At 33.4% G+C, this 19,296-nt stretch overlaps 1 protein-coding gene across 1 annotated transcript; it reads left to right on the forward strand.

Annotated features, from left to right (window-relative positions):
- Positions 1 to 2,448: 2,448 nt before the first annotated feature.
- LOC143236116 (uncharacterized) lies at positions 2,449 to 17,887 on the forward strand. Its single transcript, XM_076474390.1, has 7 exons — positions 2,449 to 2,626; positions 6,879 to 6,992; positions 9,066 to 9,147; positions 12,070 to 12,197; positions 13,413 to 13,546; positions 14,384 to 14,440; positions 17,667 to 17,887. Exons 1-7 carry the CDS (start codon positions 2,449 to 2,451, stop codon positions 17,799 to 17,801), a joined length of 828 nt encoding a protein of 275 aa, XP_076330505.1. The 3' UTR covers positions 17,802 to 17,887.
- Positions 17,888 to 19,296: the final 1,409 nt, after the last annotated feature.

The raw sequence follows: 19,296 nt of genomic DNA on the forward strand, positions 1-19,296 counted from the left end.
TTCAACTTTATAAACCTAGAGGTAATGTTTGTTTTTAGGCTTAACAATCGCATAATTGTATAGAGAAGTAATACTAATATATTACTCTTTATTTGCTACGTATATAAAATATTCTCAAGCTAAGTCTAATTTGTACCTAAAGTTCTTGAATAAACTTTGTTCTAAACGTAATAAGCTAACCACAATTTTAAATCAAGGCTTCACCATATACATTAAACGCTGGGAAGGGGGAGAAGTTCAGCCCTCTCTTAAGCCAAAAAACATTTTAAATATACGCAAGAATATATGTATATAAATATATACATGCTCGACAAAGTGGTATTTATATAGCTAAATAGTAATCTACAGTGCTTGAAAATGTACTTTTGTTATGGGATTAGTAACTATTATAGTACACTGAAAAGACTTTTACACTCTTTTTTTCGATATTTCAATAGTGAGTACAAATAGCTTAAATGTCGATTGCTGGCGAAACCAATAGGCCTAAAAATCTTAAAAAGCACGTGCATTGCAAAGTTTTCTCACACACTTAATTTTTTGTATCGTATTCAATATAGGAGGTATGTAAACATAGCATTTTAAATCTCTCTTTTGATCAATGCAAGGGCTCGGCAATTCGGCTGGAGGATGAAAGGTAAAAGATTATATTAAATGTCATTTATACAAAGCAGTATAATGCTTCGTTAAAAGTTACGTTTTAAACATCAAAAGCTGACAGAACAATTACATATCATTTATGATAAAATCCGTGAAGACGACAAAAACCCACTTGTAGAGAAATATATATATTACATAAATATATATATTATATGGTCATCGTCAGGTTCACAAAGAAAGAAGGTCGAAACGTTGTTCGCTTTTCTACATAGTGCTTTCTCTACTCATACCAACCGTTTTTACATATATATTTATAATAAAATCACTTAAATAACGGCTTTTTTTTCGGATTCAAAATAAAATGCCTTCTTCTGTAGTGACTGTTGTAGCTTAAAGATATTTCTAAAATACTGATTTAAAATAGACTGATTCTGAATCCAGAATGAAAAACGTAAGTGGAATATAAAGAGAAGACACTGCAATTTACAAGACTTTTATCACAAATTATAATGTATGAGTACGCTGTCTTTGTCGCACAAATTTAACCCACATGTGTAATGAGTATTGTTTGTTTGTTTGTTTTTGAATTTCGCACAAAGCTACTCGAGGGCTATCTGCGCTAGCCGTCCTTAATTTAGCAGTGTAAGACTAGAGGGAAGGCAGCTAGTCATAACCACCCACCGCCAACTCTTGGGCTACTCTTTTTTACCAACGAATAGTGGGATTGACCGTCACATTATAATGCCCCCACGACTGATAGGGCGAGCATGTTTGGCGCGACGGGGATGCGAATCCGCGACCCTCGGATTACGAGTCGCACACCTTAACACTCTTCGCCATGCCGGGCCAATGTGTAATAAGTACTGTCAAATTTTGCATGTTGAAATGGCTAACTGTACACATTGTTAATTTCGTATTTATTTTCAGTAAATTAGTTTTACGTATGTTTGTGATAACGCTTAAATATAAAAATAAAAAAAATTCTACAGTTGTAAATAATTATTAAAATATTTTGCACAATATTACTTCCTTTGGGGTGGTTTAGTAATACATTATTCTTATTCGAAAACATCTATATATTAAATTGTTATGCTTAACATTTTCCTTATGATATGTGTCAGGTATCTATATGCCTAAAATATAAATAAACTGAGATAAGTTTGAAACTTACTTTAAAGAATAGGTGGGGAGAATGATGTACTGTTGCATTATATAGTATTTTTTAATACCATACCTAACTCAATCTAATCAAATATATTCGTAAAGGTCTTTCTTTTGGTGTATTAAAAATGAGCACCCCTCCTTTAAAAAAACTAGTTTCTTAGCATTTCTTTACAAAAAAAAAAGTTAAATTGTTTAGATAATAAACCAATATTCCACTCAGGTAATGCTTTCAATTTATCTAAAATTAGTAGTAAAATACAAAGTAGAATAAGTTATAGGCCTACCTGTAAGTTGAGAAAAACAAATATTAGTAACCACGAAAAACGTTTTATATTGTTGTAGAAAAGGAAGAGCAAGGAACATAATATTAATATATTTAATTTTCAGTATCTTAGTGCAGCAATAAATAACTATTAATTTAACTCGTATTGCAATATAATTTTCTTTATGTTAATATTGAAGACATGATTCCTTAAAACATCGCACGTTCCTAGTTAGTTTAAAGGACGGGTAAAATATTAATTTAATCTACACTTATATTTAATTATTTCTTTACCAGGTCTCTTGGTTGTGACGATTATCAGATAGTCCTCTGAACAGACACCTGATGATATGATAAAGTTCTATTAGAAATCACTTTGTTGTGCGAGACAAACGTGATAATGTGCTACTTGTTGGCAAGTAAAGATGGAACTTGACCAACAGCCTATCAAGATCACCGTAATGTCTCCCTACAGCTTGCCTGATGAAGTGAAAAAAATAGCTGGCATGCAAAATGAGTTAGACACTCAGATTTCAAAGCTTGAAGTTGTATTGGAAAATAAAAAGGTAAAATGTGGGAAAATTGCTAAATTTCAGGTTATATGTGAGCCAATTAAACTTTAGTTAGTTATTAAAAATCAAAACTAACTTTATTAAAACAATATTCAACGTACTTCAATACATAAAACTTACCTTTATATTTCTGTATTAGTGAACTTGATGTCATCTCCACAAAAGCCCGACACGGCCAGGTGGGTTAAGGCGTTCGACTCATAATCTGAGGGCCGCGGGTTCGAATCCCCGTCGCACAAACATGCTTGCCCTTTCAGCCGTGGGGGCGTTATAATGTTCGGTTAATCCCATTATTCGTGGGTAAAAGAGTAGCACAAGAGTTGGCGGTGGGTGGTGATGAATAGCTGCCTTTCCTTTATTCTTACACTGCTGAATTAGGGACGGCTAGCGCAGATAGCCCTCGCGTAGCTTTGCGCGAAATTCCAAACAAACAAACATCTCCACAAAATAATTTTGTATTAAAAATATTTTGTGTAGTTGATATAGAAAAGTGATATACCTCTCTTACACTACATTTATTAGTAACCATATATGAAATATATTAATATAATGTCCTCTTTACTTATAATACGATGGAACCAAAAATATAAAAAACCAGGACTTAATTTAATATTTACATGCATCACAAAAGAGTCAATAACTCTTGTGTACAAATTATTAGATATCTTTAAGGTATAAATGAGGGAATATTATGAACGCTTATCATCTAGTTATGAAACACATGCCTAAAATTTTAGCTTTTGCCAACAAGATTTTTTAAACACAATGTGTTTGCGTGAACGTAAACAAAAAATAAATTTGTTGCTAACAAGACTGTAATCAAACAAAACTTTATATTAAAACTAATAAGTCATGAATAATTACGGCCCGGCATGGCCAGGTGGTTAAGGCGTTCGACTCGTAATCTGAGGGTCACGGGTTTGAATCCCAGTCACACCGAACATGCTCGCCCTTTCAGCCGTGGGGGCGTTATAATGTGACGGTCAATCCCACTATTTGTTTGTAACAGAGTAACCCAAGAGTTGGCGGTGGGTGGGGATAACTAGCTGCCTTTCCTCTAGTCTTACACTGCAAAATTAGGGACGGCTAACGCAGATAGCCCTCGTGTAGCTTTGCGCGAAATTCAAAGCCAAACAAACGTGAAGAATTATATAGCGCTATTTTTTGCTCTGGTTCGTTTAATTATGCACGTTCTGAAGCAAATGACGTGTTTCATATATGTATATACGTAGGTATGTGTTACAAATTTCATTTCTCTCTCATCAAAGGAAAGGTAAAACTGAAAAGCGAATTTGTGATGTAGAGGCCTAATGCCTTCCTTAATTGTGCGTACCCTCTGCTGTGGACTGCTTTTCTCTTATTCAAGGTTTGTCAGCGTAACTTTGGCTAGCAAACCAAAACAAAATCATGGTAGGAATTTTCGTTTAAAGTTATTTGATGTCAAGCAGAAGCTCAGAGGCAAATATAACCGGGGGCGTTCAGAAATTTCCCTTCGAACCGCTCGCGATTTTAATATTCTGGTGGAGTTAATATTAAGTAACAACATGTGAGAGATAAAAACTGAAATGAGGAATAAAACTAAAATTACCTTCAAGCAAGTAAAGGCGAAAAACCAGCGACGGACATCACAGAATTAACGGCCGATATGAGACTTATCAGTCCATCAGGGCGGCGTGAGATCTGTAGATCCAATGCCATCAGTCCGTCACGGCGGCGTGAGATCTGTAGATCCAATGCCATCAGTCCATCAGGGGGGCGTGAGATCTGTAGATCCAATGCCAAGAGCTGGATTCTGGGGGAAACTGGAGGACTCCGAGAAAGCAAACCAAAGAAATACAGCTAGGCCTCTTATAACGGTGATTTATATATAACACTTATGGGATTTTTTAACTCGTTTTTAATCATGAATAAAATAGCGTAAAATAACTTTAGTGTGTGATTAATATTACGACATGTGTGTAGATCATTATTCCATATTATACATCGAACCAACTATTTAATGATTATGTAAAAGACTGTATTTCTTTGGTTCGCTGGCCCAATCTGTGAATAAGCGAAACTGCAGTCCACTTCAGAGGATACGGTTCATCAAGAAAAGCATTAGGCCTCAATATCATAGATTGTTTTTTAATTTTACCTTTGGTGAGAAAAAAAACACAGAAATCTATAACACATATATATGTATATAATTATACATATATAATATGGAATAATGATTTAGACAGAAGTAATAGCATTATTCACGATCTATATTATTTTTGGTTTCTTCGTTGTTGATTTAAAATTACTAAAAACCTCATGAATATTGTTCCGTATTTTTTGACATATACTCATAACATGGAATTGAAATTTAAAGAAATATACATTTTAGTGATGTTATTTTCAGTGTTTTTGTTATAAAAAGTACTTTGCAATTGTCTAAACGTTGTCATCATACAAGCAAGATGTGAACTACATTTACAAAAATAATTACTCCATGAATTAGAAACTTAGTATGAATGGTTACCAGTGTAATTGAAATTATTGTTAGGACTTTTTCTGTTGATTAAAGATTTCTAGTGTTTCTTTTGCCCTAATCCTTTTAATTCGACATGTTGAAATACTACTATAAAAATAATTTAGAAAAAGAAAAGTTAATCTTACGCTCAACTTTAATCTAAATGTAAAGCCATATACTTAACTATTTAAATACAGCTATTTATAGACGTATATACATATAATACTTTGACGTTAAATCTTCGCTACCGTTCTTTAGAAGTAACATTACGAAATTTGCGTTCCTAAAGATAATGTAAGATAACTATTTGTGGCTACTATTTTTGTGAAGTTTTGTAATTTTTTTTGTATTTCCTTTTTTTCTAAACATGCGGCTTTTATGCGAAAACTATAGACTGATCTTTTGAGAGGTAAGAAATAATTACATGATTTTTTTCATGTATTTAAGTAGCTTACGTTTATTTATTTATGTGATTTATACATTTCTCATATGAGGATTTATCAAAGTATAAATATGAACTTAACTTTATATTTTCGACGTAAATATTTAACATTTAGTTTGGTTTCATTAACAGCTTGTATCAGATAATGCCCTTTCATAACTACCATTTGTTCAGACTCTTCACTATAACAAAAATTAAAGTTAATTCATCAAATACCGTGTTTCTCCGATAATAAGACCTACCCATAAAATAAGACCTAGTGTGATTTTTGGGGATAGTTTTAATATAAGCCCTACCCTTAAAATAAGCCCTAGTTAAGAGTGGCAGGAAGAGGAAAGAAATAAAAAATAATAATTTATTAATTAGTTTAATAGTTTAATAATAGTTTATTTTAAATGGTTAGTTTAATAGTTTTACTTTGTAACTTCATTTTTTTAATATATCAAAATAAGACATCCCCCGAAAATAAGCCCTACTGTCATATTTTGGAGTGAAAATTAATATAAGCCCTGTCTTATTTTCGGAGAAACACGGTAGCTAGCATAATGGACAGGTATGATAATTATGTATCATTTCCATATAATCTCTATATGAATGATGGTCAGTATAAGTTATATTTATACAAAATTTCAGTCTATAATTGATACAATAAATAAAATATCGTATTTTCGAAAATTATGAAGAAAAGTGACAAGATGATAAATGTTGTTACATGTTGTTTCTATAAATATTGTGGATTTGAATTTTGAAAAATAACAACATCTATAGAATGTTATTTTAAATTAATTAATATTTAATATCAGATTGTAGAATGTATAAGGCTCGGCATGGCCAAGTGTGTTAAGGCGTGCGACTCGTAATCTAAGGGTCGCGTGTTCGCGTCCCTGTCGCGCCAAACATGCTCGCCATTTCTGCCGTGGGGGCGTTACAATGTGACGGTCAATCCTACTATTCGTTGGTAAAAGAGTATCCCAAGAGTTAGCGGTAGGTGGTGATGACTAGCTCCCTTCCCTCTAGTCTTACACTACTAAATTAGGGACGGCTAGTACAGATAGCCCTCGAGTAAAGCTACTCGAAATTCAAAAAACAAAAACAAACAGAATGTATAAATAAGATTAAGTAAGAGGTGGGTAGCTGTAATGTGACCCCATATATTTTACTGTTTCGGTCTAACCACAGAATTATAAAAGAAGAAATAAACCCGACGATTATATGAAAATCGTCGTTGAAGAGTAAAATTGCAAAATGTATGATATTGCTTACTTAACGAAAAAATTTTACACAATAAAATAGTTGACATGTTGTTACCTTACATTCTAACTTATGGACTTAATATGATAACAGCTCAAGAAAATATTGATGAGAAATATGAGGAAATATCAAGCTATGACAGAAAGTTTTCTATCGTGGAGGATGATGTTATAATCTGGATCAAGAAGAACAAAGAAATTTTAAAGGGTAAAGTGTGAACCTGCAGTGTTCTTAACATTGATTTTTAAACTTATCTGTAATTTTGTACAGCATAAACTAGTTTTCAGCTTTTGAATGATATGTTTAAAGCCTCTCAGACGTGCTTGTGGGCCCGACATGGCCAGGTGGTTAAGGCACTCAACTCGTAATTTGAGGGTCGCAGGTTCGAATTCCTGTCGCACCAAACATGCTCGCCCTTTCAGCCGTGGGGACGTTATAATATGATGGTCTATCCCCTATTCGTTGATAAAGGAGTATCCCAATAGTTGGCGGTGGGTGGTGATGACTAGCTGCCTTCCCTCTAGTCTTGCACTGCTAAATTAGGGACGGCTAGAGCAGATAGCGCTCGTGCAGCTTTGCGCGAAATTCACAACAAACTAAACCAAATGTGCTTGTGTTTTATAAGTTTAGATTATCTTGAACTAATGACAATGCCAATATGTATGTCAACACTGTTGTAGTGTGGACGTTATTGGCAGCTATTCATGTAAAGGAATTGCAATATTTTATTTCATTAAACCTGTGCACAGTGTTACGTATTACACTCTATTACGGAAGACTCTCTGATTTATTGTGTTCCGTACGTTACGTATCACTGTTTCACGTAACCAGAAATTTGAGTTTAGAGGTTAATTTATCAAATAATGGTATTTGCCAATAAAATTGATGCACACAATTTTTTTTCTTAACACGAATATATTTTAACATACAAAGAATATAATGTATGATAACGGTTATTACAAATAATGATTTATGTACAAGAGGTTTTCCAAACTTACAAACAATACTGACTCTTATATTCGGTCCAGAAATTAATAAATTATTGACAGTCCAGGTTCCGGACGAGCAAATTAATTCTGAGTTTATACACTTGTATGTTTCTTTTGACGACTGGCTAAGCTTGAAACACCCATAAGTTTTCATCGGCGCCAGTATCTAACGTCATCGTAGAGTTTAGTACCAACGTCCAAAGTTAAATTTCTGAAGAACGGTTCGTAATGTTCGAAATCTACAAATGTTTCGGTTTATATTCTATAGTTTTTTTTAAATAGATGTTGATCACAATTTTAGCTTCCGATGCCTGTAGCTGACCGATAACAATGCTATTTGTCTTGGTGTGTTGGTTTGTATAATTTAAGTCGAGTTTCTAGAATGTTCAACAATGTTCGAACATGCTAACATTTTCGTAAAACAAGTATTGTTGATTCTTACTTTGAAGAACATTCTGCAAATTTAGAGAGCAGGTGAGACTTGAGCAATACACATCCAACAATATATGTCACATGCATAAAAAAAATTACACTGAAACAAACGTAAAACAATAAATCCTTTACACGATGTGAACGTTGCGACTTATAATTATGAAAAGACATCCAAGAGGGGAGGGGGTTACTTCTCAGTGCTGGGTAGCCGGATATATTTTCGGCCAGAACAACAATCTGGCTTATTTGAGACTAATAGCATAATATTCAAGAAATGAGTTATAAGTGTCAAAACTTTATTATACTTTCTGCTACACACGTGTTCCCTCTCCGAGTTGAAAAACATGGCTACGCCACTGAAATACAACCTTGAAGAGCAAAATAAACAGACACTGACACCTACATTTCACCTTACGCCCTTCATCATTGTATTGATGATTTAGTTGATTCAACACCGTTTTACTTCTTCTAACAGAAGCGTTTTAATTATAGAATTCTTATTCGAATCTAAAAAAAATAACTCTTTTTCAAATTCAAATTCCTTTTTAATTCTAAATACACTCTGATTTTCCAAATTTTAAATATTAGCTAATAGAAAAAAAAAGACAATAAATGTTTTTTTATCTGTATTAAGTACTTTAGCTTAATACAAGGTCGTGAAGAAGTAAAAATTATTAAGACAAGTGTTTTTTCCATTAAAACGGTTCCAGTCATCAGTACAATTTCTCTACTTAATCTATAGGTATGTGTGTATATATATATAAATATATTATCAGTATAATCTATGAAATGTTTAGTATTTCATACCATAGGAACAAACAAGCAAAGTTTTCGATGAATAGAGTCCTTCTGATTTCAGAAGTCCAAGATTTGGTCAGTGAAGTTGAAAGAGCAAGGTCGGACACCGAACAAAAACGAATATCGTGGGAAGCAGAAAAAAAGTAATTTATAGTTATAATTACAACGAATTAATTTAAACGTACAATGTATTTTTATGTTGTGAATGAAAAAATGAAACGTTTCGTGTGTTTTATACTTAAAATGTCTGTCTCCTTATTGTTTTTATTAATGTAAACTTTAAACAGGTGTTTCTGCTTTTCTGTCTTTGAAGTTTTTTATACAAGCTGTCATCATTTCCGGTAAATGAGCAATTTTTGTGGTTGTCTCTAAGTTCACAGAAGCAAAAAAATACTTATTGGTCTATTTTATATGTTTAGTAAATGACTACAACTCAACCAAAACAATTTTTTACACCTGAACTGTGTAAATTATAATGAAAATGTTACTGTTCACACACATTTTAGTGTATAGGCTTAAGACACCTTTCAGTTCCAGAGCAGTACAAAATTGTTAGTCCTTAAACTATAAAACTCTACTATATACGCATGTAGAATTGTTTGTTTGTTTTAGAGAAAAGCCACATTAGACTATCTGCTGTGTCCACCTCAGAGAATCGAATCCCGGATTTAGTATTATGAGATTATGTATTATGTATCCCAGCAAGGGATATATATGTAGAAAGGCACCAGTTAATGCAACCATCTTCTGTTGCATAGTTATTATTTTGTTGGGTTTTTTTGTGCTTAAAAAACCGTTTTTATCCTTATATCTACAATCAAACAATAAGAATGTTTGCAAATTAAATTTAAAAGTGTAACTCAGTGGAAGATAAAATTGATTCTTTTAAATAACCAATTTAATGTTACAATGGTCTGTTGTTTTCGTTTTACTCGTATCGAATGTAACTAAAAAAAACGCAAAAGTGTATTAGATATATTTGAAGCGATTCGTGAAATATAAATATTGAGAATGTTTTATATGTTTACGGCGAAGTAATTTAATAACTAATTATATTTGCGTTTAAAAGTCTAAAATATTTTATCGTTAATGTTTTATTCTAACTTGTGTGCGTCTCGTTGATTCCCAATGGCACAGCTGTGAATTTGTGATCTAATAACACTAAAAACGAGGGTTCGATGGATGCAACACATACACATTTGTACAGCTTTTTGCTTCACTAGAAACAAACTTACGTCTTGAACCCTGGCTGGCACACCTTTATATTTACGGGGCCTGGCATGGCCGAGCGCGTTAAGGCATGCGCTCGTAATCTGAGGGTCGCGGGTTCGCGCCCGAGTCGCGCCAAACATGCTCGCTTTCCCAGCCGTGGGGGCGTTATAATGTGACGGTCAATCCCACTTTTCGTTGGTAAAAGAGTAGCCCAAGAGTTGGCGGTGGGTGGTGATGACTAGCTGCCTTCCCTCTAGTCTTACACTGCTAAATTAGGAACGGCTAGCACAGATAGCCCTCGAGTAGCTTTGTGCGAAATTCCAAAACAAACAAACAAACAAAATGTCTTGATATTTGTTAAGGTGCAGCTAATATAAACAAATACTATATTACTAGAATAGAAGATGAATTTTTATCTAAAGTCCTTTTTTCATTGAAAAATATTATTTGAAAATTTCACATGAAGCAAAAGTTAGTGTGAAAGGACACATAAATGCTGTGTATAGTAATGCATTAAAAAAGGTGCTGTAGTATGTATTCAGTATAAGAATAAAATGAATTCGTTTTAAAATATTTTAATATATTAGACAATATTAAGTCCTAGTTTTCTGGCGTACTGTTTATTATAAATGTCCATCTAGGATATCGCCCCTCAGTGGTCCAGCGGTATGTCTATGGACTTACAACGCTAAAAACCGGGTTTCGATACCCGTGGTGTACAGAGCACTGATAGTCCATCGTTTAGTTTTGTGCTTAATTCAAAACAACAACTAAGAGATCGTTATTGGTGATTCGTAATTATTTCTTAACTTAATACCATTCATGAATACAGGGGCGTAATAACCAATAGAGAGTCCAGCACAGATATCTGAGGGGCACATCTTACAGGGAAAATATTATTAAAAAATTAAAATTAACTTACTTTCCACCTATTTCATTACATGTTAATTATCATCTGTTCTTGTTTTGATGAATAATCTTCGTGGTGAGTCATTCAAGAAGGAAACGGCCCATCTAATGTTATGAGCCTAGATGACCAATTAACTTTAACTAGCTGGACGGAAGTTATGTAAGTTCATAATCAATGAAAGGTTATCTTAGGACTTGAAAAGTTGTTTTCTTTACATATAATTTTGTAAAAACTCAAACCGCCCATAAAAATAGCAGAACACAAAATGTGAAACCGTAAGTTTGCATGTATCTCCTTATGGACACAGCAAACCTTCATGCCAAATTTGGTACAAATCCATCAACAGGGCCTAAATAGTGGTTTAAAAACCCCGCAAAAACACTCATACATCCACACCCTGCGAAATATTTGCATGAACATAAAACAGACAGTGGTACTGTATTTATATAGATGACGTCAGTGCATTATATCCGCGTGAGACGTATTCATGACATAATATCTGCACCCTAAGAATGGAAAAAATTAAGTTCTCCGTGACGTGAAACGGAGGCGAAATGGGAAAAATTATGACCCCTATTACAAATTTACATATACACAGGATAAAAATTTCGCGAAGTTGGGATTGCACCACACTTTTTTTTTTCCAGTATCATGTAAGCAAAAATTTATTATAGTATAATATGTCTCTGCGAGAACAACAAAGGCAATACAAAACGTTGTAATCAAATAGGATAATATTAATTATATTAATTACTCAACAACATTATGCTAAGTTACAGAGACTAGTGATCTGTAGGTATGATTAAATTTGGTCCTATATTATGTCGAGTCCCAATTTTATTTAGTTGAAATATGTCCGTATCTTATTATACCAACATCAGCAATCGGACGTACTTTGTTTATTTTTTAACAGTCAATGTATTTTTTATCACTCTGTTGATAGAAAGTTCGCTAGAGCAAGAGAAACAATGGAGAGACACAAAGACAAAGTTCAGAAAATCGGGGGTCAATCTGAAATGTTTATTCGTCTTTTCAAATGTCATTCAGCGGTTCAAGATTTGCATAAAGAAAGTACGTTGACAATTAAACTTCTATAGAATAAATTTAGATTTATTTATTCAACCAAAAACAGTAATATTTGGTATATTTTTATATACGTTGTGTAATGTTTATTTGTTGATATGAACTTTTCTTGCTAGTAGCACTTGCTCACGAATATTTCCTTACACTTCAATAGTTTTGAAAATCATAAGATGGTAGCAGTTTTATAACAAAACTTTGTGAACAATAGAAACTGTATCCATAACAGATGTAAATTGTTTATAAACTCCTAACAGATGGTGCCACATTAAATGTCCCGTCACCGAACATTTATACTTTTTTTTTTTTTTTCAACCATGTACTATAATTTAACCGTCAATCCTACTCTTCGTTGATAAAGAGTAGCCCAAGAGTTGGCGGTATGTAATATTTTCTTGCTGCCTTTCTTCTAATCTATCACTTCAAAGTTACGGATGGATTTGCGATAAGTTCGACAAACAAACAGACTAAATATGTTAGACAATTCTTAAACGATGCGTATGTGTATGAATGTATGTATTATTCATCTCTTTATCAGTTATCTATGTTATAGTTATGAAATGCAAAGTTAGATTTTCAATGATAAATTAAACAAGACTAAGGCACACAATTACCTTATATACAGGCGCATTTTGCTCTGATGAAGCGTTAATGACATAACTTTAAAATGAATTTCATCAATATTATTAGTAATGACGTTTAGAAAAACTTTTTAATATTATTACTATTAATTTTCGTTATTGATTTAACATATTTATTTAGGACATATCTAAGTCCCCTAAAATGTCTTAACTTCGAGAGATATTGAAAATGAGACCGAAAATACCATTAACAACCGGGATATCCAACTGATGATTCAATGTATCTAATTATGATAGGCTTAAGATCTCTTGACAATTTGTTACGTGAAAACATGTTCATTAATTTATAAGTAACTTGTTAGTTCTGGTCTCTAGAGCAAGCGTATCAATCATCCTATAGACATTTGACAACCAAATCGTCTAATCTTCAAATAGATTAAAGTCACAAAATTTAAATTTCTGATACGTTGGATATTATGCCAAGTATTCCATGATAAAAATATAAATTTCTAAGAAGTATTATTTCCAGAGATGGCAGACTGTTATTTCAGTAATAAAGTTTGTGTCGTGTAACTTCTAATCATATGTAAAATAAACTGAAACTAGAAAACTTTAATACTTTTAGGGGAAGAATTTATGAGCAATCCGGAAAACGCAGACACTCTTCGTACTAACGAAGCATTACTCGGAAAACAGAGAGACGACTTACAGAAAGAGAAGACGTCTGTTGTCAAGGAAACAGAAGAACTCGAACATAATGTATGAGCTATACCTAATATCATTACTTGTGACGATATTTGAAACGTAGGGCATCTTAACTGGCCAAATAGCTTATAAAACTGAAAATAAAATATCCACATACACACATACATTTATGCAGAGTGTATACAGAAAAGTGCGCCCCCTTGAAAATGTTATTACTTTGTTATATCTTTTATTAAACAACATAAAAATATGTAAAAGTTTATGTTTTTAGAATGCACTTGACGAGATCTATTCAAATATTATCTCAAATTCTAATTTTAACACTGGCTTTAATAAAACTTGAAGTTTTCATCATTTTACTTACATTTTCTCATAAAAAGTGTTGTGCACGTGCTGTAGTTTATTAGATCTGCTTATTACAATTAGCCTACAAAACGATCAAACAAGTTTCTTTGCAATAATCGAACATAAAAATAAAGCTCAAAATAACACAACCCAGTTTCAGAAGTTAATATGTAGTGGACCTTCCCTTGAATTTCAGTGCTGCTTCACATCAACGTGGTATGCTTTTAATTAGTTTGTGAAGAGTGATTGACTCTCATCCTTCTATGTATACTCCACAGATTCATCTTCCATGTTTGGCTTGCGATCTTTCGTTAATCGGTTTAATTCAGCAACTAGAACTTGAAATAATACTTAAACAGATCTTCTCGAGTGCGTTCCAAAAACATATAAGTTTTACATATTTTTTTTGTTATCCAATGATAGATACAACAAATTAACAACATTTCAGGGGTGGGGCACTTTGTTTTGTCCACCACGTGCATATGACGTAAATTGTTTGCTTGAACGCTCCTCCCACTTCAGTTACTGTGTGATTTTTTTTTTCAGATACTAGAAGTACACAAAAGAATAGAACAGACAGAAAAAGAACTAGTGGTGCTTCGTGTAAGTTTATTCATGATACGTTTTAGTCATATTCTTCCAGTTCTTCTTCACAGTTCAGTTTTCGGTTTATGTCTCACTTTACAGTTTAAAACTCGTTCTGAATTTTTATCAGTAGATGACACATGTCCTAGTGGCTTTATCTGGTATTAATTAATTAATCAATTAACTTCACAACGATCTCCAGATCGTTTCTGTTTAAGGAGATCTTTTCCTTCTCCTTCTAATGCTCCCACTACGCTGCAGCACGTTTTTTTCGCATTACATTAAACAAATATCTTTCAATTTCAGTAGAAAAAAACCTGTTCGTTTTGAATGTTACAGATTGAAAAGTGCCTATGCTTGAATTTATAACAAGAATTCCTCAGAATAATTCCTTGTAAGCTTTGAAATCTGAGTTCAACAAAAAAATAACTTGCATTAAACTTTTCCTTTGGGACCTTTGTGATCCATGAGGAGGACCTCTGAACCCCGAAGCAGAGCACGGGTGTTTTATGCTAGGTATTGTGAACAGTAAATCTGGTGGGAACTGTAAGAAAAACAATGTCTTAAATGTTATTTTTTTAGTTTATAATTTTTGTGTTCTACTCGTATTAAGTATGAAAGTACATTTGATAACCTGTTCTATAATATTATTTCGTTTAAACAATAACTGAAACTTCTTTCTTCAATTACTTTTAATTTTAACTGTAGATATATTTTGAATAGTTGCAAAGACATGTCAAAAACTAGATGCTTGGATAGCTCTAAACAAAACATGGAAACCAACATTATTACATGCTAACACACTGCGAGATCCACAGAAATTTTCCAATTCAATGACCTTGAGTTTTTAACTTTGTTCTTTAAATATCTGGAAATAGGTTGTTCTCCTAATCATTAAAAAACTAGTATTGTATTATATTATACATATATATATATATATACTCTATTTTAGAAGTAAAAAATAGCAACGTTACTTCAAAAGGTCATGAGATTTTATGATGCACATGGCGAACCATAAGTATTTGTGTAACATGAAAAAAACAGGTGTTTTCCCCTCTATTGGATTAAAAAGGTAAACAGTTTAGTTTAACTGAAATATTCTTTTTTGCTTTTTCAAGCATATAGGCATTTAAAGCGCATGTGTAGTTTAAGTGTAGAGAAAGATAATATACTGATCTGATTCAGTGCGACTCATAGAATATCATAGATTATTCCTCTTGGGTGTTGCTGTACTCCTCCATACATTATATTATTGAAGAACTATTGGTAAGAACCGTACATATACACTATTGAGATTTACAGTGTAGAGATTTAGGAATACCTCAAGGTTGGGTCCTCTTTACTAGGTGATCAGTGTACTCTGGGAGAGATGATCTTATCTTAGTCTCTATATAGTCATTAACTACTTTTAGTCTAATTCAGGCTTTTCTTCAGATTTTTTTTCAGATTTTCATCTGATTTAAAACTCTCGAATAGTACTGTCCTATGTTTTTATATACTCGTTAGATTTGACTTGTACGTCTAAAAAAATGAATAAATATTATCTCTCTCTATTCGATCTCTTTAGTATAACATTTTCTGGTGTTATTCCTGGAAGTACAATCACTATTCATACCTGTAAAGTAATTAATACGTATGAGAATACCACAGGCTAAGACACCAAGGTAACATTATGAGGCCATGACAATATGATTTAATTCTCTGAATACTTCCTGTTTTCATCCATTGGTGTCCTTTTCTTTGCTCCCCTGAATGAACTTCTGTATGACGTAAGTTCTGAACTTTCAAACAATGAGAACTGTAACTTTCCATCAGTTGATGTAATTATGAACAAGGCGAGGTTGGACATTAATGGGTAAACTATGATTTGATTTAATTAAAGTCCTCTCCAGGAAGTTGTCCTTTCATTGAAGTAAAATGCTATATCCACGATCTTAATCTGACTACAAATTCAGGAAGGATAACTGCAGACAGGAACTTCTGGAGTAGCTGACCATATTCTACCCTTAAAGCAATCTCTATAGGGCATCCACACTTTTGTCAACCAGAACAGCCAAAATCAGTCCTGGTCATTATTACCTATGGCCATCCCAAGGAGACAGGAAATTCTGCTGGTAAACAAATCCTACCGATTGGAGTTTATTTTGATAACAGGAAAGACAGTGAGAACTTGAAAGTAAAAGTATGATAAACTTGCCATGTTAGAGCTTTTGTGCATGGAAAAGCACGCTGATAGAACCACAATAGGTCACGAAAGGCGATGAGGTCATGCACAGCTGGAAAAATGAGTTTTTAACGTCAATTCATTGTTCTGATTTCCAGATGCAATGAACAAATCTTAATCTGAAAGAAAAAGTTGTTGGACATCAACAAAATCCCATATTCGAATATCATAAGTATCTCAGTCTGCATTAGTCAAGATCCCACTATCGATATAATGCTACTATCGCCATTGTTTTCTATGACTGAAGCAACGCGTTTTTCTTCTACAGCCAAACATGCTCGCCCTCCCAGCCGTAGGTGCGTTATAATGTTACGGTCAATCCCACTATTCGTTGGTAAAAGAGTAGCCCAAGAGTTGGCGGTGGGTGGTGATGACTAGCTGCCTTTCCTCTAGTCTTACACTGCTAAATTAGGGACGGCTGGCACAGATAGCCCTCGAGTAGCTTTGTGCGAAATTCAGAACAAACCAAACCAATCTTCTACAGCATTTAAGAGTATGACCAAGAAGGACCTAAACTATTCACTTAGATGTTTCAAATAAATCACCGCTTGAAATGGCAAGACTCAATGACAGACAATACAATACCTGATGATTGGTCTTCATGAGCCAGTAGTTGATTCATTTGAGCACTTGGACAAGAAAAAACTCATTGACTGAATTGTGATTGTACCTTAGTTGCACCAGTGTTGACCCAACAGATAAATGAACTAGGTATCAGACCGAGTGAAAAGCTCAAAAGACGGGTGCCTCAAACAACATGACCACTAACTACATGAAAGCCATATCCCATCATGGTATTTGCATAGCATCAATATATCCTATTTTAATGTATTTTGGCTTAATTCAAAAACACTTATCTTGTGTTTCATATATTCTAAAAAGAAATTTAAAGTTTAAAATTATTAGTAATATTTAAAACTCCAAAGCAGAGAAAAAAATTAATTTCAAGTAAAAATTATCACTAAATCTCTTTAGCAAATGTGAATGTCTTAAATATCATTGAATATCTGTTTTTTTCAGAAAAGAAATTCAGCCCAGCTTCTTCGTTTAAAACGACAGGTGCAAGAAATGCAGACCAGAAATTGTCAGTGGAACGAGAGGGCCAGCCAGCTAGAGGAATCTATTTACCAACTTCGTTCCCAACTACAGCACTGAAAATAAAACGGATTGCTGCTTATTTCTTTATTATATTATTATGCATTGTTTCTGATAAACAGTCAAATGGTTTAATATTTCTTGAGTCAATCTTTAAAAACTTATAATATATTTTATTATTATCATTTTCACTATATATTTTAATGTTACTTCTTCAGTTATTGCTTTCAAAACAGTGGAAAAGTTTGTTTTGTGTCATTAATAAAGTAATGTTACTACAAACAACTTGTTTGTTTGCGCTTTTTAGTAGAGTCACTGTAATCCGTGATGACGAGAAAACTGGAATATCAAATTTATTCAAACACCAGGCACAAAACTGAGGTCTACACTATGTATAAACTACACTGACAAACACAACACCAACATTATTTGTAAAATACAATGTGATAACTGCCACGACTTCTATATTGGAGAAATAAGTAGAAAAATGGAAACCAGATTCAAAGAACACAAAAAGTCCCTTTCACACGTTTTCGACCACTGCAAATCAAATAAACACAACATTACCATAAAAAACACCCAAATACTAAATAAAGAAACAAACATAAACAAACGCAAAATTAAAGAAGCCTTACTTATACTACAACTCAAGCGAAAAATAAACCAATACAAAGGAACACCTTTATACCTATATTAATAAATATATCCAATATCTAAGCACGCCCTCTACATTCTTACACTCAATTACACAACCGCCTTCAAACATGTGGTCAGCTATCGGTCAGTAACCCTTTCTTTCTTGGTGAACCTGACGATGATCGAAGAAGGTCGAAACGTTGTTCGCTCCTCTACATAGTGCTTTCTCTGCTCGTACCAGCCGTTTTTACATATATAATCGAGTCACTGTATCCAACGCAAGAATTAAATCCCAGATTTCAGCTTTGTAACTCCCGTAGACTTTCCGCTAACCCACCGGAAAACACTATAAATATTTTTTTTATTTCTGTAAGTATCTGACAGTGTTGTAGGATTTAACAATTACTAAAGAAAAGAAAAACTTTTTAAGGCTTTTATTGTTTATTAGAAGTATTTATTCTCTTTACAGTTGGTTAGTGACATTACAAACATTAGTTGATTATATTATATTTTTTTATATTTGTCAATAGCAACCAAAAGTGTTATGTTTGAGCAGTCTTTTAGTTTGTTTGTTTTTGAATTTCGCGCAAAACTACAAAAGCTAGCCGTCCCTAATTTAGCAGAGTAAGACTAGAGAGAAGGCAGCTAGTCATCACCACCCGCCGCCAACTCTTGGGCTACTCTTTTACCAACGAATAGTGGGATTGACCGTCACATTATAACGCCTCCACGGCTGAAAGGGCAAGCATGTTTGGTGCGACGGGGATTCGAACCCGTGACCCTCATATTACGAGTCGAGTGCCTTAACCCACTTGGCCATGCTGGGCCAAAATTTTGATCATATCATGGACATTATGCAAGGAAGAATATTGGACTTTGTTTTGATTGTAAGGGGCCCGGCATGGCCTAGCGCGTTAAG

Source organism: Tachypleus tridentatus, chromosome 13, assembly GCF_004210375.1.
Source record: "Tachypleus tridentatus isolate NWPU-2018 chromosome 13, ASM421037v1, whole genome shotgun sequence".
Taxonomy (NCBI): domain Eukaryota; kingdom Metazoa; phylum Arthropoda; class Merostomata; order Xiphosura; family Limulidae; genus Tachypleus; species Tachypleus tridentatus.